Source organism: Suncus etruscus, chromosome 3 (genome assembly GCF_024139225.1).
Source record: "Suncus etruscus isolate mSunEtr1 chromosome 3, mSunEtr1.pri.cur, whole genome shotgun sequence".
NCBI lineage: Eukaryota > Metazoa > Chordata > Mammalia > Eulipotyphla > Soricidae > Suncus > Suncus etruscus.
This window is the reverse complement of record NC_064850.1, coordinates 77208575-77234026: the sequence shown is the minus strand read 5'-3', so window position 1 is coordinate 77234026 and position 25452 is coordinate 77208575. Positions and strand designations below refer to the sequence as shown.

General features: G+C 37.0%; 1 protein-coding gene across 1 annotated transcript in view; it reads left to right on the top strand.

Annotated features, from left to right (window-relative positions):
- Positions 1-25452, top strand: part of VPS13A (vacuolar protein sorting 13 homolog A) — a 260909-nt gene that overhangs the window by 56378 nt on the left and 179079 nt on the right. Inside the window, exons 21-23 of the mRNA XM_049769767.1 lie at positions 2694-2823; positions 7339-7456; positions 14182-14317. Coding sequence (XP_049625724.1) covers positions 2694-2823; positions 7339-7456; positions 14182-14317 — 384 coding nt within the window. The remainder of the gene's footprint in view (positions 1-2693; positions 2824-7338; positions 7457-14181; positions 14318-25452) is intronic.

The following is a 25452-nucleotide window of genomic DNA, read 5'->3' as shown; positions in this document are numbered from 1 at the left end:
TAATTTGCTGGTCTCTTGTTGGGTGCATATATGTTTAGTAGTCTAATTTCTTCCTGTTACACATATTTCTTGGTTAGTGCGAAGTGTCCATCTTTGTCCCTTACAGCTTTTCTGAGTCTAAAGTTTGTGTCCTCTGATATAAATATGGCCACCCCAGCTTTTTTTAGGGTGTTGTTTGCTTGAATGATTTTCCTCCAGTCTTTGATTTTGAGTCTATGTTTATTCTGATTATTTAGGTGTGTCTCTTGTAGGCAGCAGAAGGTTGGATTCATCTTTTTGATTCATTTAGCCACTCTGTATCTCTTAACTGATGCATTTAGTCCATTGACATTGAGGGAGATGATTGTCATGGGATTTAATGTCATCTTTGTTTATAAGTTTGGTGTGTCTGTTGGTCTGTCTTGTCTTAAAGTAGACCTTTCAGTTTTTCCTTTAAGGCTGGTTTTGTATCTGTAAAGTTTCTGAGCTATTGATTATCCATGAAGCTATGTATCCTTCCTTCAAACCTGAATGTGAGTCGGACTGGGTACAGTATTCTAGGTGAAGCCTCCATTTCATTCAGTCTTGTCACAATATTCCATCACTGTCTTATGGCCTTGAGAGTTTCTTGTTATATGTCTGCTGTAAATCTTATGGATGCTCCTTTTAATATAATTTCCCTTTTTGATCTTGCTGCTTTCAGTATTCTATATCTTATTTGTGGAATTTATCATTGTGACTAGGGTGTGTCTTGGGGTGTTCTCTTCATATCTTTAGCTGTTGATAACTCCTTCATTTCCCCATTATTCTTTATATAGGGTTTGTTGGGGTGCTGGAATTTCAGGTTTTTTTTTTAAAGTGGGTGTGGTGGCAGGAGATCTCTGCCCTGTGGTGCCTAAGCATGGTAATAATGGTGGTGACTGCGAGGATTTTGAGTTTTCAGCTCTCCTCTTTCACCTGTGGCTGGCGGCCCAGGATCTCTTCTGCCTTCCACCTGAGCTGGGTGATAATGGTAACAGTGCAGAAGTTGAACCTGGATCTCTGGTCTACCTTTCTCCTTTCTCACCTGTGGTGTGATGAGTGGGGAACCTCCTCTGCCTGAGCCAATTTATTGTATTTCAGTTGGTAGCATATATATTCAAGTATAAGCTGAGTTTTTCCGGACACAAAATTTGGGCAGAAAACCCCGAACTCGGCTTATACTCGAGTCATGCAGGTTATTTGATTCGGTGTGCTCGTATGTAGTCTCCAGTTGTGTTCTGCCATCTGCTGGAAGGGATGGTGTTTCAGCTCAGTCCACAAGTCAATGCTAAGCTGAAGAGGTAGGTAGCTGAACTGAACTGTATGCCACTGAACTATTTAATACACAATATAATGTGCTTTGTATGAGACCAACAGCAGTGATGATGATACCTGCAAACTTGGTGATAATGACAATATCTAGATACAGCTGAAGCTCTGTTTGGATATACAGATGAGGAGGAGGAAGAATCCATGAAGGATTTTAACCTTTGGGATTTAGCTTGGTTAACTGTTCAGTTATAGTTTTCTGTACTTTCAAGTTTTAAAGTTATTGTTGCTAGATTCTTTAGCAATAAATATTGAGAAACCTTTAACCTACTGATCCCTCAATTATTGTAATTGTTTTGGGTATATATTTTTATCTTTTTATTTCTTTTCCCCATATATATGTATATGTATATTAATTTACCAGTGGCTGCTGCATTTTCCACCTTGGCTTATAGTCGTGTCACTAAATTTTCCCAGTTTTTAGGGTAAAATTGGGTAGGTTGGCTCATAGTCGGGTCGGCTTATACTCAAGTATATATGGTAATTAATTCACATCTGCCGAATGTCTATATGAACATTTATACAGCAAACTATTCATATTTGATTCTGGATATAGAGTTGTCATTGACTGTAATTTAGACTAGTGATAGTTCTGTTAAAATAAGGATATGGGTGTTCTGTTTATGACTGAAACCCAACTACAATCATGTTTATAATCATGGTGCTTAAATAAAGATTTTATATTAAGGGTAGGAGCAGTGGTGCAAGTGGTAGGGCATTTACCTTGCATACACTTAAGTATTTGTCTAAAAGTCATGACTTTTTAAATAAAATAATCTGTTTTAATTATTTCACATGGTCTTCATATAATCTAGAGAAAATGTTTACTATATAATTTTACTAAGAAACAATACAATTTTATCTGTATATTCTGCTATAGAATTATTTCTGGGATGTTTCAAATGAAAAATGTAGTGTTCATAATTATACTAAGAATGAGGAAGCACAAAATAGCTTGCTGGGCTTACATAATAGGCAGGTCAGGAATGAAATTCAGTTACTCTTAGATTCAGTTCTTGGTTCTTAGCTGTCAGCTATCTGTCATCATGTCATAGAAGAATCTGTGAGCTATGTCTATCTCAATTTTGTTTTTAATTGACTTAAAAGGTGTGAAAAATTTTATATGAATTGCCCTCAAAGACTGGCTTGGTTATTTTCTCAGTATAAGTAATTGGGGGTATCATAGCTTAAAATACAAAATTTACTCTGTTCTTAGTCTTTTATTTATAATTTATTGATGAAGACATTTATCATATATTTAGCTTATGATTTAATACCTATTAAATTTTTACATTATAGTCTAAAAATAAAAATTTTTCACGTGGAACTATTTTTATAGTCTAAACAATTATAATTAAATTCAGGTCACTAGTAAAAGTCGTTCAGAATTACCAGTGCTACATGCTGGAGCCAATCTTGAAGATATAATGCATAGAGCTTATGATTCTTTTGATTTTCAACTCAAAAGTGTACAGCTGCTTTACAGCAAAGTTGGTAAGTAGAAGATATGTTTTTAATTAATTTTGCTGAGGTGATTGCTGAGATTTTAAATAGCTTCAACTTTTATATCTTGTTTTTAATTTATGTGCTTTTTGAATATTAATTTATTCGTATATAATTGATTTGCCCATCTATTTATAGGATATAATTATATTAGTTGTATTTAACCTGTATATTCTTTCTTGCAGTTTGTTGTTATTGAAATAATCTACATTTATACAGTTTTATATACCTTTTGGTACAACTGCACACATCTTCACATGTTTGCTATTTGTACTTTCTTTTTTTTTGGTTTTTGGGCCACACCCGGCGGTGCTCAGGGGTTACTCCTGGCTGTCTGCTCAGAAATAGCTCCTGGCAGGCACAGGGGACCATATGGGACACCGGGATTCGAACCAACCACCTTTGGTTCTGGATCGGCTGCTTGCAAGGCAAACGCCGCTGTGCTCTCTCTCCGGGCCCTATTTGTACTTTCTTAACTTAGAAGTAGTACTGTATTTGATACAATTTTGTGTCTATCTCTTACTCCCTCTGACTCATTTCACTCAGCTAAATAGTTTCCATGTCTGTCCATGTATAGGAAATTTCTTGACTTCATTTTTCCTAATAGTTGCGTAGTATTCCATTGAGTATATGTTCCACAGTTTCTTTAGCTACTTATCTGTTGTCAGTTATCTGGGTTATTTACAGATGCTGGCTACTGTGAACAGAGTTGCAATGAACAAAGGCGCGCAGAGGGAATTTTTGTATTATGTTTTTGTGTTTAAGGTATATCACTAGGAGTGGTACTGCTGGATCATATGGGAGTTCATTTTACAGTTTTTTGAGGAATCTCCCATGTTTTTTTCCAGAAAGACTGGATGAGATGGCATTTCTATCAGTAGTGAATGAGAATTGCTCTCTCCCCCCACATCCCTAGCAGCACTGATAGTTCTTGTTCTTGTGATGTGTGCTAGTGTCTGTGGTGTGAGATGGTACCTCATTGTTATGAGATATGTTTTGAATTATAAAAAAATTAATTTTTATTTGATTTTCATTTTCCTGATGATTAGTAATGTGGAACATTTTTTTCATGTGTGTTTTGGCCATCTCTATTTCTTCTTTGAGGAAGTGTCCATTTCTTCTCCCGATTTTTTGATGGGATTAGATTTTTATTTTCTTGTTAAGTTCTGTCAGTACCTTGTATATCTTAGATATTAGCCCCTTATCTGATGATTATTGGGTGAATAGTTTCTCCCATTCTGTGGGTGGCCTTTGTATCCTAGCCACTGTTTCTTTGAGGTGCAGAAGCTTCTCAGTTTAAGGCCGGTGCGATAGGTTCAATCCCTTCCATCTCTTATGGTCCCCTGAGCCTGGCAGAAGCAGTTTCTGAGACAGAGCCAGGAATAACCGCTGAGTGCCACCAGGTGTGGCCCCAAACCAAAATAAATAAATAAATAAATAAGCTTTTTTTTTTTTTTTTGGTTTTTGAGCCACACCCAATGACGCTCAGGGGTTACTTCTGGCTATGCACTTAGAAGTCGCTCCTGCCTTGGGGAACCATATGGGACACCGGGGGATCGAACTGGGGTCCATCCAAGGCTAGCGCAGGCAAGGCAGGCACCTTACCTCTAGTGCCACCGCCCGGCCCCGTAAATAAGCTTCTTAATTTAATGTAATCTCATTTGTTTTTCTTTGATTCTACTTGTTTGGACAGTTTTATCTCCTGGAAGATGTCTTTAGTCACAATGTCATGGAGTGTTTTACCTATGTGTTCTATATTCCTTATGATTCCAGGTCTAATATCAAGGTCTTTAATTCACTTATTTGAATGCCTGTAGTAAAATTTTAATTACAAGAGCTAACTAATGGTTAATAGTTGTTTTTAAGATATCAGAAAAAATTTATTTACATTTATTTGCTCTAGACCAGGAGCTTGTTTTTTTTGTTTTTATAATAGTCTTAAGTTGGTATAGAGGAAGTTCTAAAATTGATTGGTTAGTAAATATAAATTTATTATTAAAAAATTAAAGTCTGGCCCATGTCATATATAATTGTATTTTATATGCTTGATACATTTAGATGCTAGTTTTGAAATCCATGAACTATACTTAATATATTTATGATAGTCAATGATACCATTCAGAAATTTTTAAGTATTTTATTACTATTATTTAAAATTATTAGAATTCTTTGGAATTGCTTGAGATTGTTTTATCATTTGTTTTGAACATTGTATTTAATTTTTAATATATTTATAATTTTAATTTTTCTCATGCAAGATAGTTGGGTATTGGGGTTTACTTTTTGGAATTATCACATACTCATATTTTTTTGTTTTGTTTTGTTTTTTTGTTTTTTTTTTTGGCCTCACTGGACTGTGTTTAAAGCTTTGTTACTTCTGTTTCTGCACTCAAGAATCACTCCCAGTGGGCTAGAGGGACTATACGGCATGCTGAGTATCAGATCTAGATCATTCATGTATAGGCACTTGTACTCTCTGTATAAGTATTCTGGCCTTATTTGTATATTCTTGACAAGTACTGAAAATATGTCTTAATTTTTTTTGGTGTGGTGGATTGGTTAAAACCACATCCTGTGCTGATGAGGAGCTAATCTTGGTTTTATGCTCAGGGAATTCTATGAATGTCAAATATTAAAATGAGGTCAGTAGATGCAAAGCAAGTATGCACTTTAACTTCCATCCTATCTCTGTGGCCCTTTATCTTAATTTTTTATCTGTAGGTCAAGAAATAAAGGAAGTAACATAATCATTTTAGTAATTTTTTTCTTTTTTCTTTTTTTTGTTTTTTGTTTTTTGGGTCACACCCAGCAGCACTCAGGGGTTACTCCTGGCTCTATGCTCAGAAATTGCTCCTGGCAGGCTTGGAGGACCATGTGGGATTCGAACCACCGTCGTCCTTCTACATGTAAGGCAAATGCCTTACTTCCATGCTATCTCTCCGGCCTTATTTTAGTGATCTTGTAAATTTAAAAATTGTAATTAAATTTATTTTGCTAATCTTGAGTGTAAATTGTTGGACTGATTTTTTTTAATTTTGGAATGAGAATTTTATTTGATGTGGAATATTTAGAAATGAATTAATACATATATAGTGATATATGGGATATACTAAGTATTTATTAGTTGAGAGTATTTCTGGAATGTGTTTTTATTCTTAACATGACTTACGTAGTTTTATGTCCAGATTTACTTTATATATATATATATATATATATATATATATATATATATATATAAAATCTGTATTATTTTAGACCGGGGTGGCGAACAGGATTTTTACCCTCACTCAAAATGGCAAAATGCAACATGTGTTTAATATATTATTGTTAAAATTATATGCTTTTGTGTGAGTGTTTGTTATGGCAGGTCACTGTTTTGGCTCTTTGTGTCGAACTTGTTCGCCACCCCTGTTTTAGACCTTTAAATTCATGCATTATATTGGCCAGGTATATTGTTTATGTATTGGATGAATGTTTTATTTCTCTCACTAACCATATTTACCGTAAAAAGTGATTTGCTCTAACCAACTTTATGGTTTATTGTTTTAGTCTTGTAAAATATGATTAGGAATCATTGTGAGAAACATTGCTTATAAAATTGCCAGTTATGAATTTGAATAACTACTACTTTTACTGTTTACAACTGAAGAACTGCACTTTTCCTTTTCTTTATTTTTCCTTCTCTTTTCTTTATCTCTTTATCTTTGTCTTTCTCCTCTTTCTTTTTCTTCCATTCTGGTGTTGGAACTCAGGTCTCATACAGACAAGCATGGTAAAGTTGCTATTGCTTAGTTTCATTCCAGGCCTTCCTATCCTTTTCTTAACATTGACTTACAAAGATGAGTGATTGTCAATGAGTGAGTCTCACCATTCATTTAATTAAGCCTATATTTTTCTGGGAATTTTGGTGTTGGGGTTTGAAACCAGGGCTTCACTTCACATCCTTTTCAGTCATGATAATAGTTCCCAAAGACAATAGAGGTGAAGGCTGGGAGGACCAGTTCATGGGAGGAACCTTGCCACAAATAGCAATGCAATATAGTTAGAGCAGAGAAAGAGTCACTATGACATGATATTAGTTGGAAATGGTCACTCTGGACTAGAACCTAGTGCTGGAAATTGGTAAAGTGATATGCATGATACTCCTTCAGTAACATATTGCTAACTGTGGTTTCTAAAAGAAAGAACGGGAAAGAGACAGACAGACAGACAGACAGACAGACAGACAGACAGACAGACAGACAGAAGAAAAGATGTTACCTCTATAGAGGCAAGCAGGGGAGAGAGCAGAAGAAAAATGGGGACATTGGTGGTGGGAAATGTTGACTGGTGAAAAATGGGTGTTTGACAGTTTATGTGGTGGAATATGGCCTAGTAATTTTATGTGGAAGACCTCCAGTAAATGGATTATGAAACAGTAATAATTTTAATAATTTTTATTTAATGTGTTTTTCAAATTATGCATGCACTATAAATGTTTAAAAGCATAACTTTTTTTGTAATTAGGTGATGATTGGAAGGAAGCACGGAAACTGAATCTATCTGCACAGCACATTTTGGCACCTATGCATTTTAATGTGGAAGTCTCTAAGGCCATGGTTTTCACAGATATCAGGATGCCTAAGTAGGTATAATTTGTTTCATGTAATTTTAGTTTTTCTCTTATTCTGTAGGTAAGAAAAATATTTCATTTCATAGAAAGTATTTTTTTTATTTTTTTTGGGGGGGTCTATAAATGTAACAAAACTTGTCTTTTTTAATTTAGAGTCAAAGTGTTTATGTTGTCTTTCCTGGTATTGGGGAAAAGCTGATGAGACAAAATTATAATAGTTTGATTTAGCAAGCATGCTATCTAACTGGTTCTTTTTATTTTTAATTTAATTTTCAATTTAAAGAACCATGATTTACAAAATTTTTAATGATTGAGTTTTAGAAATAAAATGTGTAGCACAATCTCAACACCAGTGTCAACTTTCCTGTACCAGCAGTGTTCTTATGTTCCCTCCTGTCCCTCCACCCCATGACATTCATTTTTAAGTTTGGTGGTTATAAGTTGTGCCCCATGTTTTCAGTGTTGTTGAGTCTGTGGTTTGGATATAAAATTATTCCATTCCCTGCTTTTAAATGCATTAATATTTTTAGCCCACATTCACTACCATCCTCTCCAGAATTTTGTCATTTTTCTTGATCACCCTATTCTCAAAATTTGACTACTTGGTACTTCAAACAAGTGAATTATGCAATATTCTTTTTTTTTCATATTCTTATATCTAGAATATTTCAGAGTATGCCTGTATACTTGTTCCTTGTATAGTTGGTCTAAATTGTGGTTTATATTGGACCATCTTCCTAGCTGGGGTCAGGAGATGGAGGTCTGCTCAGGGATAACCACTGGAAATGCACAGAAATCCATATGTGGTGTCAGGGATTAAACCAAGGTCAGCTGTATGTTCTAGCATATGTCCTCTTCCCCTCTTCCCTCTGCTGGTGTTCCCAGGTTCCTACCCATTGTAATCTCTGGGACAATTTTATATTTAATTGAAAAAATTCCATTCTTTGTATATATTAAACACTTTTTTTTTGTTTGTTTTTTGTTTTTTGGCTTTTGGCCACACATGGTGACACTCAGGGGTTTCTCCTGGCTATGTGCTGAGAAATTGCTCCTTGCTTGGGGGACTATATGGGATGCTGGGGATCAAACCATGGTCCGTCTTAGGTTAGCTGTACAAGGCAAATGCCCTACCGCTTGCGCCACCACTCTGCCCCCCCATATTACAATTTCTTATCAATTGATTAATTTTTGTATATTTGAAGTTTTTTGTTTGTTTCTTTTTGCTTTTGGTGAAGGATAGGGCTCACATCAGTTGTGTTCTGGGCTTACTCTTAGTTCTGTACTCAGGCATCATTCCTGATAGGCACCAGACATATAGGGTACAGGGATTAAGCCAAGGTTGGACATATTTAAGGCAAAGCACCTTTCCCACTCTACATGTAGAATAAAAATTAAAAAATAGAATTCACAAGTTGGGTGAGATTGCCACAGGCACTGTGTTTCTAACCCCTTAGGCCAAAGGGTCTGATGAAGCAGGGTAGTGGTGGAGAAATAATATGCAACAGTCAGAAAATGTATTTATTGAAGTCAGCTCTCTCTGCCATGTGCTCTCACTGCCCTATGAGGGTCCAGGCTTCGGGTACCTGTTGTAGAATAAAAATAAAAATGAAGTCCACGAGTTGGGTGAGACTGCCCCAGGCAACCTGTTTCTAACCCCTTAGGCTGACAGGTCTGATGAAGAAGGGTAGTGGCAGAGAAATAATACACAACAGTAATAAAAGATACTCATTGGAGCCTGCTCTCTCTGCCATGTGCTACCTATGCCATGTGCTCTCAGTGTCCTATATTCCCTATCACATATACCTTCTTTCCAGCACAAAATCAAACTCCTTTCTTTATTATTCAGAACCCCACCCACCAGATTGGGGGATGGCCCTATAATCCAGGTGGGTTTTTATATACCAAAAGAAGAGGTTAGGGAAATAGGAAGTTGGGGGAAGTACCTCTGGATGTTTGGATTTTTGTAATTATGTTTGGTTGTTGTAATGATGTTTTTGTGTAGATTGGTATAGTCTATTTGAGTCCTTAAGTTTTGGGTAGGATATATTTCTTAGAAGTTACTTATTCAATTTTTTTTGTTCTTTTCTTTCCTTTTTAAGGAACTGTTTTAATGTTTTCTCATAACAAATAAATGAATTATTTTATAATACTGCCTGTATGTCTAAATATTCTAGTTAGGAACCTTAATCTCTTTCTCTACTTCAGCACTTGTTATTTAAAATAATAGCTACAGGAATGAATACAGCTTTGAATATCATTTCCTAATATTTAGCCTTGAACATCTTGTCATTTACTTATTGGTCATAAATATGTTTTATTGAAAAAATGATTATTCCAAGTTTTTGCTCATTTTTAGTTGAATTATTAATAATTCTTAGAAATACAGAAAATTTTTGTTTTTTAAATAAATATTCTGGATACCGTATTTTCTTGCATATAAGATGATTTTTGAAATGAAACAAAGTCAACCGAAAATCGGGGGTTGTCTTATTATGCTGAGTATATCCCAAAAACATTTTGATATGCCGCTAAACGAAAATCGTCTGGATATTGCCACGAAACGAATTTTTCAACTTGATCCTGCACCAATCACTGCAAGGCTGCTTGGGCCGCCTCTCTAACTCAGCCAGTCCACGCAGGCTTTTTATGCATGCAAATTATACAATGTTCTGTACTAGAATCTACACTGTAAAAAACCTGCTCAGATTGGCCAGAGTCAGAGAGGAAGTCTATTAAAGTATAATCTTTGAACCTGTGCTTGTTGTGATTTGCTCACTGTGGTACATACAATTGCAGCACAGGAACGTTCTGTCTGATACAGCGAATATAGGCCTAAGCCTATGTTTTAACTGCAAAATTAGGGGCCATCTTATACGCCTGGTCGTTTTATATGCTGGAAAATACAGTATAAATGCTTATTAGTACAATTTGTAAATATTTTCTTTGTGGATAGTTTTATCAATCTTCTGAATACAGTTCATTGTTGCACAGAGGTTTCAAATTTTTGATGTCATATCTATGGAATAAATACAAAATTTATGTCATGAGGCTTTTTCAGTATATTTTTTAATATTTATACTTTTAACTTTATTCTTGGGTCTTCTATCCATTGCAAGTTAATTTTTTGATCTGATATAAGTTAGAGATAATTTTTTTTTGGGGGGGTCACATCCGGCAGCGCTCAGGGGTTACTCCTGGCTCTACGCTCAGAAATAGCTCCTGGCAGGCTCAGGGGACCATATGGAATGCTGGGATTCGAACCACCGACCTTCTGCACATAAGGCAAATGCCTTACCTCCATGCTATCTCTCCGGCCACGGTTAGAGATAATTTTATTTTTGCCTATGGATATCTAATTTCTCTAGCAACATTTGTTGAAATGATTATCATTCACTGAAATGTCTTGCCATTCTTGTTAAAAATCCTTTGATTTTATACGTTGTTTATTCTGGGGATATTTTTTTCTTCTGTGTGTATTGTATTACCATGGTATGTTCTCTTTTAATCTCTGATCTGTTAGTAGAATAACAAAATCTTATTATTATTAAAGGAGTTCGTCCCTTAGTCATATCAGCGTTTGATTAATGTATTTTGGACTTCTGATGTTTGCTATAGAGATATTTGTTACAACTTCTTGATAATGTAAACTTTTTAGCTTTTTTATATTATTACTGAATAACCATGAGATAAAGAGTTAAAAAGTTGTTTACAGTTGAGTTTCAGTCATACAGTGTTTCAGCACCCATCCCTTCACCAGTGGCCATTTCCCAGCAACAATTTTTCCAGTTTCTCTCCCATTTCCATCTACTCTGTCTGCCTTTATTTTTGTTTTGTATTATTTTTTTTTTTGGAGCATACCCAGCGGTGCTCAGGAGTTACTCCTGACTATGTGCTCAGAAATTTCTCCTGGCAGGCACGGAGGACCATATGGGATGCTGGGATTTGAACCACCATTGGTCTTCTCTCCGGCCCCCTGTCTGCCTTTATGACAGTCTCTGTCTGTTTTCTGTCTTTCTCTCTCTCTTTCCACCTTTTTCCCTATTAGGCACCATTGTCATCATTACATCTTTTTTTTTTTTTTTTTTTTTTTGGTTTTTGGGCCACACCCTGTGACGCTCAGGGGTTACTCCTGGCTATGCGCTCAGAAGTTGCTCCTGGCTTCTTGGGGGACCATATGGGACGCCGGGGGATCGAACCGCGGTCCGTCCTAGGTTAGCGCAGGCAAGGCAGGCACCTTACCTCCAGCGCCACCGCCCGGCCCCTCATCATTACATCTTATATATAAAGCCCTCCTTTGTCTTTCTTTTCTTTTCTTTTCTTTTCTTTTCTTTTCTTTTCTTTTCTTTTCTTTTCTTTTCTTTTCTTTTCTTTTCTTTTCTTTTCTTTTCTTTTCTTTTCTTTTTTCTTTTCTTTTCTTTCTTTCTTTCTTTCTTTCTTTCTTTCTTTCTTTCTTTCTTTCTTTCTTTCTTCTTTCTTTCTTTCTTCTTTCTTTTTCTTTCTTTCTTCTTTCTTTCTTTCTTTCTTTCTTTCTTTCTTTTCTTTCTTTCTTTCTTTCTTTCTTTCTCTTTCCTTCCTTCTTTCTTCCTTTCCCCCTCTCCCCCTTCTCCCCCTCTCCCCCCTCCCCCTCTCCCCCTTCCCCTCCCTCCCTCCCTCCCTTCCTTCCATCACACCCGGCAGCACTCAGGGGTCAATCCTGGCTCCATGCTCAGAAATCGCTCCCAGCAGGTTTGTGTGACCATATGGTATGCCGAAATTCGAACCACCCTCCTAATGCATGCAAGACAAACACCCTACCTCCATGCTATCTCTCCAGCCCCCTTGTCTCTCTTTCTTAAACCAAACTTAGTGATTTCAATTTTTGGTTATTTTTTGTGTCTTTTACCTAAGCTGCTCAGAGTCTATTCTGAGGTCCATGACCCATCGTAGTGCTCAAGGGACCATGTATGCATGGTGTTGGATGGTGGGCTATATGTGGAAGCATCTTAAACCCTTGTACTCTCTCTCCAGTCCCAATGCTTCTAAGTTTGGAAATATAAACAGTTTTATGTCTATATACTCATGAGTAGAGCTTCTAGAAATAGACAGATTTCCCTTGTCACCTTAGGCTTTCAAATTCTGATCAATACTAGGAGTGCATTTTATGGAATCTTATTTTCATATATTTATTTGCTATTTGTTTATCCTCTTTGGTATGGAGTATATAGTGTCAGAACATTATATGGACATAAAGTCCTATTATTAATAGTATTATAAAATCTTAAACTCAAAAAAATGTAAAAAATATGCTCTTTTTCTCAGATCTTATAAAATTTTTAGAATTCTCTTTATATTTTATAATAGTCCTTTTAGAGTTGTATTTTGAAAATACTTTAATTAATATGATGCTTATCTTATCTATTGCAAACCAGATGTTTTATGTTTTAATTAATTCTAATTTTCCTAAATTGGGTCTTTGAGTTGATCTTAAAAAAGTCATCTTAGTATTCCAGAGACATAGTACAGGAATTAAGACACTTGCCTTTATATGTTGCTGACTGGTTCTAATCCCTGGCACAATCTGTAGTCCCCTGAAAAAAATCCTAGGATTACTACTGAGCACAGAGCTAAGAAAGTCCCTTAGCACTGCTTGGCATGGTCCCAACCTCTCACTTATTACCCAAGTTATTGCTATTATTAAGAATCTCTAAGTTTTTTTGTAATCGATCTTTTCAGAGTTTTATAGTTTTGAATTTAACATTAGTTTGTGACCTCTATTGTTATATTTTTGTGAAGTATTTAAATTCAGTATCTGTATAGACCAATTTTTCTTTATACAGTTGGACATTTAATTATAGCAGCATCATTTAATGAAGAGTGTCTTTGCTTCATTGTGTTGTCTTCGCTCTTTCATCAGAGATCAGTAGTCTTTGCTATGGGTATGCTTGTTCTTGATACTTTTCTGTTAAATTGACCTAATTTGTCTTTTGCTTTCTTCAATCCCATCCTCTCTTGCTACTGTAGCGTTATAGGGAATCTTGTAGTCAGTGTCAGTCTTCTAGAATGTTCTTTGTCTTTTCTTTTTTCTATTGTATCTCTATATACACTTTAGAATCAGTTTGTTAATATCCAGTAAGTAATTTGCTAAATTTATTTAGGTTAGCATTTAATCTATAGATTAGGTCAGAAGGATTGACATCTTGACAATATTGAATCTTCCTATTCAAGGACTTGGATTATATCTTCATTTGTTAAGCTTTTTATTTTTAAGAGTCAGACTTGCCGTTTTCCTCAGAGATTTTTAAATTACTTTATTAGAATAATGACTCTGTTCTTTGGGAGATGCTACTATAAGTGGCATTGTATGTATAATCTTAGATTTCCTTTTTTAGTGTTAGTATGTAGGATACTATTGACCTTGAATTTTTTAGTCTTGCTTGATGGGCTTAGTATAAATTCAAGGAGGTTTTTCAAAATCCATTTACATTTTTCTTTTTCCTTCCCTCATTACTTCCCTCCCTAATAATAGAGTATTAATGAAAGTAGTTATTATTAAAAAATACCTCTGAAAAATAAGAGTAGTTTTTTGAGTGTCACTGCTCAAGAGATCATAATAAAAGTTGGAGTGGAGAGTGTGGGAGAATTTGACTCTGGCTAACACAGTTCGTAATTTTTGGATGATTTAAGGGGAATTGCTATATTTGTAATTAACACAAATTAGTAAAAATTGCTTTATAACTACTTTTGTCTTTTTGAAACAGGTTCAAGATTTTTGGAAAGCTACCACTGATTTCTTTAGTAATCTCAGATCAGAAACTACAAGGGATTTTGGACTTGATTGACAGCATTCCAAAACCAGTATCTAAAACTAAAGAACATGACTCCAAAAAATACCAGGTAATGCTCTTTTCAAAGCTTTTCTCATTGAAAGACTCTCTTTGAGAGAATTAGAATGGGAGATAGCTTATAATGGTAAAATGTGCAAGATCCTGAGATCTGTTTTAAGCACACCATGACTTCTAGTTGTGACCTGGGAGGTTCCCAAGAAATTCTGGCAGAGAACCCTATAAAATTATTTTTAATTAAAAAAAAAGTAAAATATTTTGGGCCACACCTGCCTATCCACAGGACTTATTTTGATTATGTGTTCAGGAATTACTCCTGACAGGTCTCAGGGGACCATATAAAATACAGGGATCAGAGTTAGGTTGCCTGTGTGCAAAGCAAAGCAATATAGCACTGCTATACTCTCTCTCTCTCTCTCTCTCTCTCTCTCTCTCTCTCTCTCTCTCTCTCTCTCTCTCTCTCTCTCTCTCCCCTCCCTCCCCCCGTAAATAAAACTTTTCTCTTTCTCTTTTTTAAAAAATTTTTCATAATAATATCTTTAAGCACCATAATTACAAACGTGCTTGTAGTTGAGTTTCCGTTATAGAAAAGAACACCTTCCTTCACCAGTGTAACATTCCCATGACCAATAAGATAACTTCTTAAGGAAAAGACTAGCCAGGACCGGAGAGATAATACAACTGTAGGGCATTTGTTTTGTGTGTGGCCAATCCAGGATAGAAGGTATTTCCATTTCATGTTTCCCATGTAGTCACCCAGCCTGCCAGGAGTGATTTCTGAGTGGAGCGCAGAGCCAGGAGTAACCTGTGAGCTTCTCCCAGTAGACCCAAAACAAAAAAGAATAGACTAGTAATGTGTTTTGCCATAACCTTATGTACTTTAGTGTTTTGTATGTTTGCTTTATTTTTCTATTATTTGGTCTGTTGCTGAGATTTTAATTTTTCTCATAAGAATATTTTTTGGGGAGGATGCTCACAGAAATCATTCCTGGCAGGCTCGGGGGATTTTATGGGATATTGGGTATTGAACCTGGGTTTTTCACATATAAGGCAAATGCCTACCCATTGTGCGATGGCTCTAGTCTTTCACAAATAATTTTTGAAAAAGTAGGGATTTTAAAATTGATAACATCTGATTTCATTAATATTTTATTTTATGGATGATACTATTTATATCATATCTCTGAAATATTTACCTAACAAAGGCCAAATTTTTCTTATGTTTTATTTTACAAATTTTGTACTTTTAGGTTTTATGATTCTGGTCCATTTTCTGTTTGTAAATAATACTGGAATTAAATTTCAATTTAGTATTACATTTGTATTTCTAGTAATTTAACTTTTATTTGTGGAAAAGATTTCTTCTGTATTCATTGAATTTTCAGAGTTTTTCCCCTAATTTTTGTGTCTTTCTCTTTGATGTGAATATCATTTTGTTAAAAATTTTATCTACTATAGCTTCTGGATTTTAGTTTTTCCCCAATTTTCAGCCTATTTCTTTGATGTGGTTCTCATTTGCCAATTCTTTTATCTACTGCAGCTTTTTGGTGTTTTTTTATTGTGAAAATTTTTTTCAGATAAGGACAATTTCTGTAATAATCGTTTATTTTTTGGTGGGGGTGGGGCGGGGTGTGTCAGACCCAGCAATGCTCAGAGCTCTGTACTCAGGAATTATTTTTGTTCGTACTCAAGGGACTGTATTAAATGTTGGCAAATGAATCTTGGTTGGCCACAAGTAGGACAGTGCTCTGCCTGCTCTACTATTACTCCAGCCCTTTCTATGATAAACTTGATAAACTTGATTATCTACCATCAGCATTATGATATACTGACACTACTTTTTGTGCTATTTTCTCCTGTTTGTGTTTTCTTTTCTCTATCATGTGCTTTCTTTTTAAAATTGTTCAAGTTTTGGGAAAAGTACTTACATAATTCTTAGAATTCATAAATAATTCTTAGGTTTGATCCTTTCAAGAATCTTGAGAGTGTCACAGCCTGCTTGGTTTGGAGACTAAGGGCATTTTGGTCCCTGTTCTAGAAGATGGGTGCATGGAGTTGCCGAATGAGTGGGGTTCAAATTCTGTCTCATTAATAAATGTTAAAGCTGGAATTTCGCAACAAGATATCATAATTGCAGGCAAAACTATTTGTTCTTACACTGAACTAAGCAAAATGCACAGAACAGGCTGCTCAGGGCAAGCTGTATGTTTATCTTTACTGACTCAGGGCAGCTTCCAGCTTTTGTTCTGCTTTTGCTATCTTGTCTGAAATTTCTGCTAACAAGGTCAATTTTTAGAGACTGATGTTTTTTATGGTTTTGGCTTTGTTCAGTTCATGCATTCTGAGCTGAGGCCTGAAATATCAACCCTTAATATGATTGCACTTAGGCTAACAGAAAGCTAATAATTTTCTTCTTTTTTGTTTTTTTTGGGTCACACCCTGCTGCGCTCAGGGGTTACTCCTGGCTCTGTGCTCAGAAATCACTCCTGGCAGGCTCAGGGGACTGACTATATAGGATGCTGGGGAACTTGGGTCTGTCCCGGTCGGCTGCATGCAAGACAAACCACCACTGTGCTATCACTCCAGCCCCTAAAGCTAATAATTATCTAAGAGTAATAAAGAATTGCTTGAGCATAACAACTGCTTGTAACAGGGTAGGTTTACAGAAATCTGACTGATTGTTAAGAGTGGCTCAAAAAAAGGTCCTTCAGATGCTAATGAAGATATGTCTCAAAAAATATTTAAGTCATGTCTACTATCAGTTTCCCTATTTCCCTTAGTGCCTTATAGACAGGCAGCCAAGTTCTCTTGATGCTTAGTGCCCTCCTTGTATATACAGGCAGCTAATGCCTCTTGAGCTTTGTGCTCTCTTTTAGCCATGGTCTCAGAGTTTCTTACACATAGGTGGCCATGGCATAAGAGGACTTTTTAAAACTCTTAGCTTAATCCTTGTATCTCATAAAACTGATATTAGATAATCTTGCATATATAACAATAGGAAGAGAATAACTATGCAATTTGTATCATATACTGAAATTCTGTCATGTGTCAGGACACAATATCAAGAAATTACTCTATATAATTATATATTATGTGTTTTATATATAATATAATAAAATAATCTATAATATTATATATAAAATCTATAATTTTATATATAAAATATAAATATATTCATTTTTTTCTTTTTCTTTTTTTTTTTTGGAGCCTTTACCCAGTGGTACTCAGGGCTATTCCTGGCTTTGTAGTTAAGGAACGTACCTGATAATGAAGCTGGAGATTAAACCCTGGTTGGACACATGCAAAGCAAGCTCTTTACCTGCTTGTGCTAGTTCTCTGGTCTGAAATTTTCATATTTATAATCTGTATTACAGATTATAATTGATCATTATTTTGGTCAGGAAATAACTCTTTTTTTCTCCCTCTGGGCATGGAAAGCTCAGTAAATTTGAGAGCATGCTTTGCATGCAGGATGCACAAATTTCAATTCTTGGCTTCACATGGTTTCCTGATTATGTCCTAGAGAAATCCTAAGCATTGGAGTGAACCAAACTCCAGGAATAAAAGATTGCATTGGGCTGCTTTTCTGCATGAGGCAGCCAAGAATACACCAGCCAACGTAATCTCTTCAGGGCCCAAACCCAGTAAGCTGTCCCCACAAATAAAGGTGGGTACTGATTCCTGCCATGTGTTTGGGCATAAGAGAGCCATTATAAAGGACTGCTGCCTTGTTCACTGCCTGTTTTTCTGTGTGAGGCAGCCAAGAAGATTGACAGTCAACATAACCTCTTCAAAGCCCAAACCTGGTAAGCTATCCCCACCAGTAAAGGTGGTTGCTGATTCCTACCTGTGTTTGGGTATAAGAGAGCCTTATAAAGGACTGCTGCCTTGCTCCCTGTCTGCTTTTCTGCATGAGGCAGCCAAGAAGACACCAGCCAACATAATCCCTTTAGGGTCCAAACCTGGTAAGCTATCCCCACCAGTAAAGGTGGTTGCTGATTCCTGCCTGTGTTTGGGCATAAGAGAGGCTTATAAAGGACTGCTGCCTTGCTCCCTGCCTGCTTTTCTGCATGAGACAGTCAAGAAGATGCCAGCCAAAATAATCTCTTAAGGACCCAAACCTGGTAGGCTATGCCCACCAATAAAAGTGGGTGCTGATTCCTGCCATATTTTTGGGCACAGGAGAGCCATTACTACTGCCTTGATTCCTTCCTGTTTTTCTGCATGAGGCAGCCAAGAAGACGCCAGCCAACATAACCTCTTCAGGGCCTAAACCCAGTAAGCTGTCCCTGCCCAATAAGAGTGGAAATAGAGGAGTGCAGCCGCTCCGCTTTATTCCTTGGCTGTGTGCACCTTCTAACCCCTGAACCCCACCACAGCACATAGTAAAAACCACACTAGAAGCATGGCAATGGGGAAACAATGCAGGAAAAACCCATGTATAGAGAATGAAGATGGTGGCTCTGATGACCTGAAAAGTACCAACCAGCTAGATATCTTCTCAGATAAGGTATTTAGAGAAGAAATATGGAGGATGTTCATGGAACTCAAAGAAAGTATAGATCGATTTGAATGGAGCACAAATGAGAATCAAGAGGATATGAAGGTAGAAATGAGAAAACTTCAAACTGAAATAACAGGTTAGAAAAACTCCATAGATAAAATGAAAACCTCAATGGAAAGACTCTCCAACAGAGTAACAGCAGCTTAGGAAAGAATCAGTGAGCCAGAAAATGAGATGAAGAACAACTCCAAACAGCAGAAGAGATTGGAAAATAACCTTAAAGAAAATGATTAAACAATGCATAAATTACTTAAAGAACGTGAACAGATGAAAATAGATGTCTTTGAGAAACTCAACAGAAATAACATAGAAATTATTGGGGTTCCAGAGATCCAGGAAGAGAATAATAGTAAGAGAAGTTGAAGAAAGAGGAAGAAGGGGAAGGGGAAGAAGAAGAGAAAGAAGGGGAAGAATGGGATGAAGAAGAGGAAGAAGAAAAAGAGGAGGAAGAAGGGGCCATAGAGATAGCATGGAGGTAAGGCATTTAACTTTCATGCAGAAGGACGGTGGTTCGAATCCTGGCATCCCATATGGTCCTCTGTGCCTGCCAGGGGCGATTTCTGAGCATAGAGCCAGGAGTAACCCCTGAGCACTGCCGGGTGTGACCCAAAAACCAAAAAGAAAAAAAAAAAGAAAAAGAGGAAGAAAATGAGGAAGAAGAAGAGAAAGGAAGAAGAAAATGAAAAGGAAAAAACGACGAGAAAAAGGAGGAGGAGGAGGCTAGGGATGTGGTTCAATTTGTAGAGCAGATGACTTATAGGTGTCAGTGCCTAGATTTGATCACAGATGTTCTCATGTTCATGTTTAATATTTTCACAACTTGTGTGAATTTTTGTATATCTATATGTATAAAAATATGTGATATATTTAGATGGCATTGAATCTTCAGATCACTTTTAGTAGGGCAACTATATTAAAGTACATTTTCCCTAAGGAAATGGTGGAGAATTTGCGTTTAGAACATTATATGCCTGAAACCCTATCATATCCAGTATTTCAAATGACAATCACTCAATGAAAAAAGAAAAGTTGTGGGACTGGAGTGGTGGCACAGCAGTAAAGTGTTTGCCCCGTGGTTAGATCCCCAGGCGTTCCATATGGTCCCCCAAGCCAGGAGCAATTTCTGAGCACAGAGCCAGGAGTAACTCCTCAGTGTCACAACGTGTCACACAAAATCCAAAAGAGAAAAAAATTAAAATATGTACTTTCAGGGCCAGAGAGGTGGCGCAAGCTCTAGTGCGTTTGCCTTCCATTCCCTAACCTAGGACAGATCGTGGTTCGATTCCCTGGCATCCCATATGGTCCTCCAAGCCAGGAGTGATTTGAGCGCATAGCCAGGAATACCCCCTGAGCGTCACAAGGTGTGGCCCAAAAACAAAAACATAAGCAAAAAAAAAGATACTTTCTTCCAAAATAGTACTACATTAATATTGAAATAATACTTTTAATTTCTGATTGCCAGGATATTCTTTAGGAATGCATTAGTAATCTATGTATAAGGATTCATTTTCTTGCTTAATTTTCTTCTTAAAACTTACTCTTTTGGATTCTTCTATAAGTGAATTTATTTTATTAATTTGTGTTATTTTTTATTTCTAGTAAAATAAAGCACAACTTGTTTATATGATGATATGATACCCTATAATTGAATACATTTTTAACAGTTACATTTATATATTTTATTATACATTTATGCATATACAAAGACTCAGGAATAAAGAGTCTGCTTCAATTTTTACCACTATCATGAAAAAATTGTATTGGTAGGAGCCATGTTCTCTTTTTTTATTTAAAGAAAATACATCACATAGTTGACACAATTGATCATAATACATTTTTTTCAGAAAGAACAAAGGCAAAGTTATTACAAGTATAGAAAGAACAACTAAAGAGATGAAATTGAAAGAAAAGTTCAGTAGCAAGTGTATTTTTGAAAATTATTGAATCATCTATGAACTCTAAAACCCTAGCTGTAGGTTTAGTAAGCTCCTTCCTTCCTTCCTTCCTTCCTTCCTTCCTTCCTTCCTTCCTTCCTTCCTTCCTTCCTTCCTTCCTTCCTTCCTCCCTCCCTCCCTCCCTCCCTCCCTCCCTCCCTCCCTCCCTCCCTCCTCCCTCCCTCCCTTCCTTCCTCCCTCCCTCCCTAGGATAAGAGTTAAAGAAATACAGTAAAAATGGTGTTAGAGTGGCTTTTGTTATTTGCATAGGCCCATCAAAATATGGGAGAAATGGAAAGTAAAAGCCTTGTCCTAAATAGGAGGAGACCTTACCCCTAAAGTTTTCTGTCATAAGATCAGCTCTGAGCTCCAGGCGTACTAGGTTTTCCAACCCCTGAGTTATTCATTTTTTGTGGTCCCAGTAAAATTTTTTTTTGCACATTTGCTCTTGTTGGTGTCAGCTTTCTGTAGTTAGAGATCCTGGATTCTGTGCATATCCTACATTGAAGTCAGGAGGATGTGGAGTGTCCTCTAGTTTCACCTCACAATTAGAGGGCAATGCGGAGACCCCTGTCCTGAAAGCAGGTTGTTGTTGCTGGTAAGTCTTCTGGGTGTTAAGGGAATAGGAGTAGGTCAATGCCAGGTCAGCGGTAGGGTCTTCCCTGGTAGAGGATTGCTTCCAAGTGATGTTTTAGATAGCTGTGGTTGTTTCATAGATTGTATCCCTGGTTCAGGGGTGGATGGACAATGCCCGTTTTTCTGAGGTCTGTGCCAGGTCATTAAGATAATGTTTAGGGGGCCCAGAGAGATAGCACAGTGGCGTTTGCCTTGCAATCAGCCAATCCAGGACCAAAGGTGGTTGGTTCGAATCCTGGTGTCCCATATGGTCTCCCTTGCCTGCCAGGAGCTATTTCTGAGCAGACAGCCAGGAGTAACCCCTGAGTACCGCCAGGTGTGGCCCAAAAACCAAGAAAAAAAAAAGATAATGTTTAGGGTGTAAGGCCCCATTGCATTACAAGATTTTTGTGTTTTTAAGAACTTGTTTGTATGTGTAATATTTTCCCATTTTATTGTGTCTTTACAAAAGAACAACAGTGCCACATGTATTATTATTGGTGCATGGAGGTTGAGGGAACAAGTCCAACAATCCCCGTAACTTGGTTCTAACATAAGCTTTAAACTGAGGGACTGGTAGAATTTTTTTATTGAACAGATCACAAAGAAAAGAACAAATCAGTGGGGGAACTTGTCACTATATAAGAGAATATTTAGTTAGAGTTATAGCTGTTAAGGGAATACATGTAAGATATTCGAAGGCTATATACATGTCTCTTTTATGTCTTTTGAAGTAGTTGGGGGTGTGTTAAGTCCTGTGCACCACTTTGGTCTGTGATTCAGCCTGTGCAGACTGATAAATGGCTCACAATAGTCCCATATTAGGAAAAATTCATGAGGTGAGACTTCTCAGAAACCAAGTTTCTTAGCAAGCAAAGGTTCACAATGAAGGAAGGAAGAGGAAACGAGGCCTTTGACAGTAGATCAATAGCTACAGTCTGTTGGGATCTTCTCAGGCTGAGAGTCTATCTTTTTACTTAGGGTGTCGTTTGGCTTCTGGCTTTGTGTGGGTATAATGATCTGCTTCTTGAAGAGCCAAGAACTGAGGGTAAAACGTTAAATGTGGAGTGATGGTGGTTGGGGGTGAGGGAGTAAAGGACTAGACATGAGATAGTAGGGTGGTGGGCCAAGGGGGAAAGGACAGACTACAACATGGACATTCTGCATATTGCAAACATACATTAATCCCTAGGAAATCCTATTAAACTAACTATACTATATGCACAGGGGCACTAGCCCCCATGTGGTTTTGAAAATGGAGAATGGTGAGAAAACGTGTTTCCAGTGACTGCCCCCATCCTGCCTCTCTTGTGCTGGGTTGGGGCTGGAGAAGAACTAGGGTCCCCTTTAGACTCCTCAGCACCCACCTCACTGGCTCCCTGGACAGGTACCCAGGAAAGGCCCTGGAGTCCGGGAAAAAGTAGAGGGAAGATGGATGGGGGTTGCTTGAGCCCCCAGAATCCCTAAACTTAAGAGGAGACCTTCAGTATGTGGCCTCCCCACACCCCATGCCAGTGAAAAATGGCTTCCAGATTTAAGAAGGCTCAGTATTGAACCAGAGCCAGAAATGCTGAATATTTTTTAACAGTAGAACCTTTTCTTTTATATTTGTGGATCAAGTAAGTTTTTATTTATATATTTGTATTTATACATATTTCATCTTTCCCCTTTTCTTTTATTACTTTTCTTTGAGCAGCTGCTCTGGCTAGAACTTTAGTATATACCAAGTAATAGTGGAAGAAATAAAATTTCAATTTTTTTTCTGCTCTTACCTCTCTCTTTACTATGAAGTTGACTAGGACCTTTTAAAAAATAATTTTTTTCTGCACAAGACTGCCGAGAAGACACCATTGAACACAATTTTCTGGGCCCAAACCCAGTAAGGGCCTCACCTAATAAGGTGGGTGCTGATCCTTGCCGTGTGTTTGGGCACAAGAGAGCCTTTATAAAAGACTACTGCCTTGCTCCCAGTCTGCTTTTCTGCACAAGATAGCCAAGAAGACACCATCAGACACAATCTCCAGGGCGCAGACTTGGTAAGGACCCCACCCAATAAGATGGAACCAGAGGAGCGTGGCCACTTTGTTTCGCTCCCGACCATGCTCATCTTCTAACCCAGGAACCCCACACAGCACATAGTGAAAACCACTATACAAGGGTTGCATTGTGGAAACAATGCAGGACAACACCATGCATAGAGAATGAAGATGACCTGAAAAGCCTCTCAGATAAGTTTAGAGTATTAATATGGAGGATGCTCAAAGAACTCAAATAAGTATAGATCGAGCTGAACAGATCACAATGGTCGAACTCACAAAACTCCAAACTGAAGCAACAGTTTTGAAAAACTCAGTAGATACAATGAAAATCTCAGTGGAAAGCCTTTTCAAGGGAGTAACAGCAACTGAGGATGGGGTCACTGAGTCAGAGGATGAGATGCAGAATAACTCCATGCAGCAGAAGAGATTGGAAAAGAACCTTAAAGCAAATGGTCAGACAGTGAATAAACTACTCAAAAAATGTGAACAGATGAAAATAGAAGTCTTTGATAAACTCAACAGAAACAACAAAGGAATCATTGGAATCCCAGAGATTCAGGAAGAGAATATTAAGAAGAAATGAAGACAGTGTGAGAAGAGGAAGAAGAATAAAAAGAAAAAAAGGAAAAAGACGAAGAAGAAAAAAGGAGGAGTAAAAAAAGTGGAAGAAGAAGGGGAAGAAGAAGAAAAAAGGAAGAGGAAGAAGGAAAAGAAGAGAAGAAGGGGAAGAAAAGGAAGAAGAAAATGAAGAGGCTGAGAAAGTAAAAGAAGTAGAAGAGGAGAAAAGAAAAAAAGAGAAGAAAAAGAAAATGGACTGAAGATTTATTTTTAATTTCTTAGAATAGTGTCTTTAAGTGTCTGTGATTATAACATGTTTTTAGTGGATTTCAATTAAAAAATAAAAAAATTTTAAAAATTATTTTGGGCCCAGAAGGAGAGCACAGTGCTAGTAGGGCAATGCCTTGCATGCGTCTGATTCGGGATGGACCTTGGTTCGATCCCAGAATCTCATATGGTCCCCAAGTTTAGAGCAATTTCTGAGGACATTGCCAGGAGTAACCCCTGAGCATCACTGGGTGTGGCCCAAAAACAACAACAACAACAAAAATTTAGTTTAATTTGAGGGGGATTTGAAGGCATATCCAGTGGTGCTTAGGGGCACTTCTAATAGTGTTTTGGGACTCTATGTGGAGCCTAGAGTAAAGGAACTAATTAATTCTATAGTAAGCCTTAGAAGTAGTATGGATGAAAATTTAAATTAAATTGGTATACTTCTAGATAAAGTGAATAAATATAACAAAAGATGAGAAAAATTAAGAGATTATAAGAGATATTATTGACAAAGTTTACTTAAGTTTACTCTAGTTGCCATATCCTTCAAATTAGTGAAATTCTCACTAATTTCTTCAATTAGTGTTTCCTTCTCTCTCACTTTTCTTCTTTGGAATTCTTATATTTCTAAGGTTCTTCCTCTTGATATTGTAATCAACATGTCAAAAACCAGGAACAGTCTTGGAGATACAAAAGAGAATGCGAACCTTTTCTACAAGGTTTAAGGCATTCAATTCACAATAGATTTTTCAGTGAAACTTTAAAAGCAAGAATGAAATAACAGGGCTAGAGAGTAATCACTATGGGTAAGTTGCTTGCCTTGCATGTGCTGACCTGCATTCAGTCTCATTCTATATGGTCCCTGAACCTTCCAGGAATGATCCCTAAGTGTAGAGCCAGGTGTAAACCTTGAGCATCTCTGGCTATGCCCGCCCCCCAAAACAAACAAAACATAAAAGAATGGATTAACAGGGACTGAATCTATATGACAGCTGGTATGACATGTGCCTTGCATTTGACTATTTAGATTCAATCAGCAGCACCGTATATGATGCCCTGAGCACCAGCACATTTGCCCCCCAAACAAAACAAAATAAAAGATTGTGTAACATATTTAACTTATTGATGGAGAACCTCCATCTAAGAAACCATGCTGCACTCAAATTGGAAATAGGGATTAAAAACATCCTAATCCAGCTCTGGC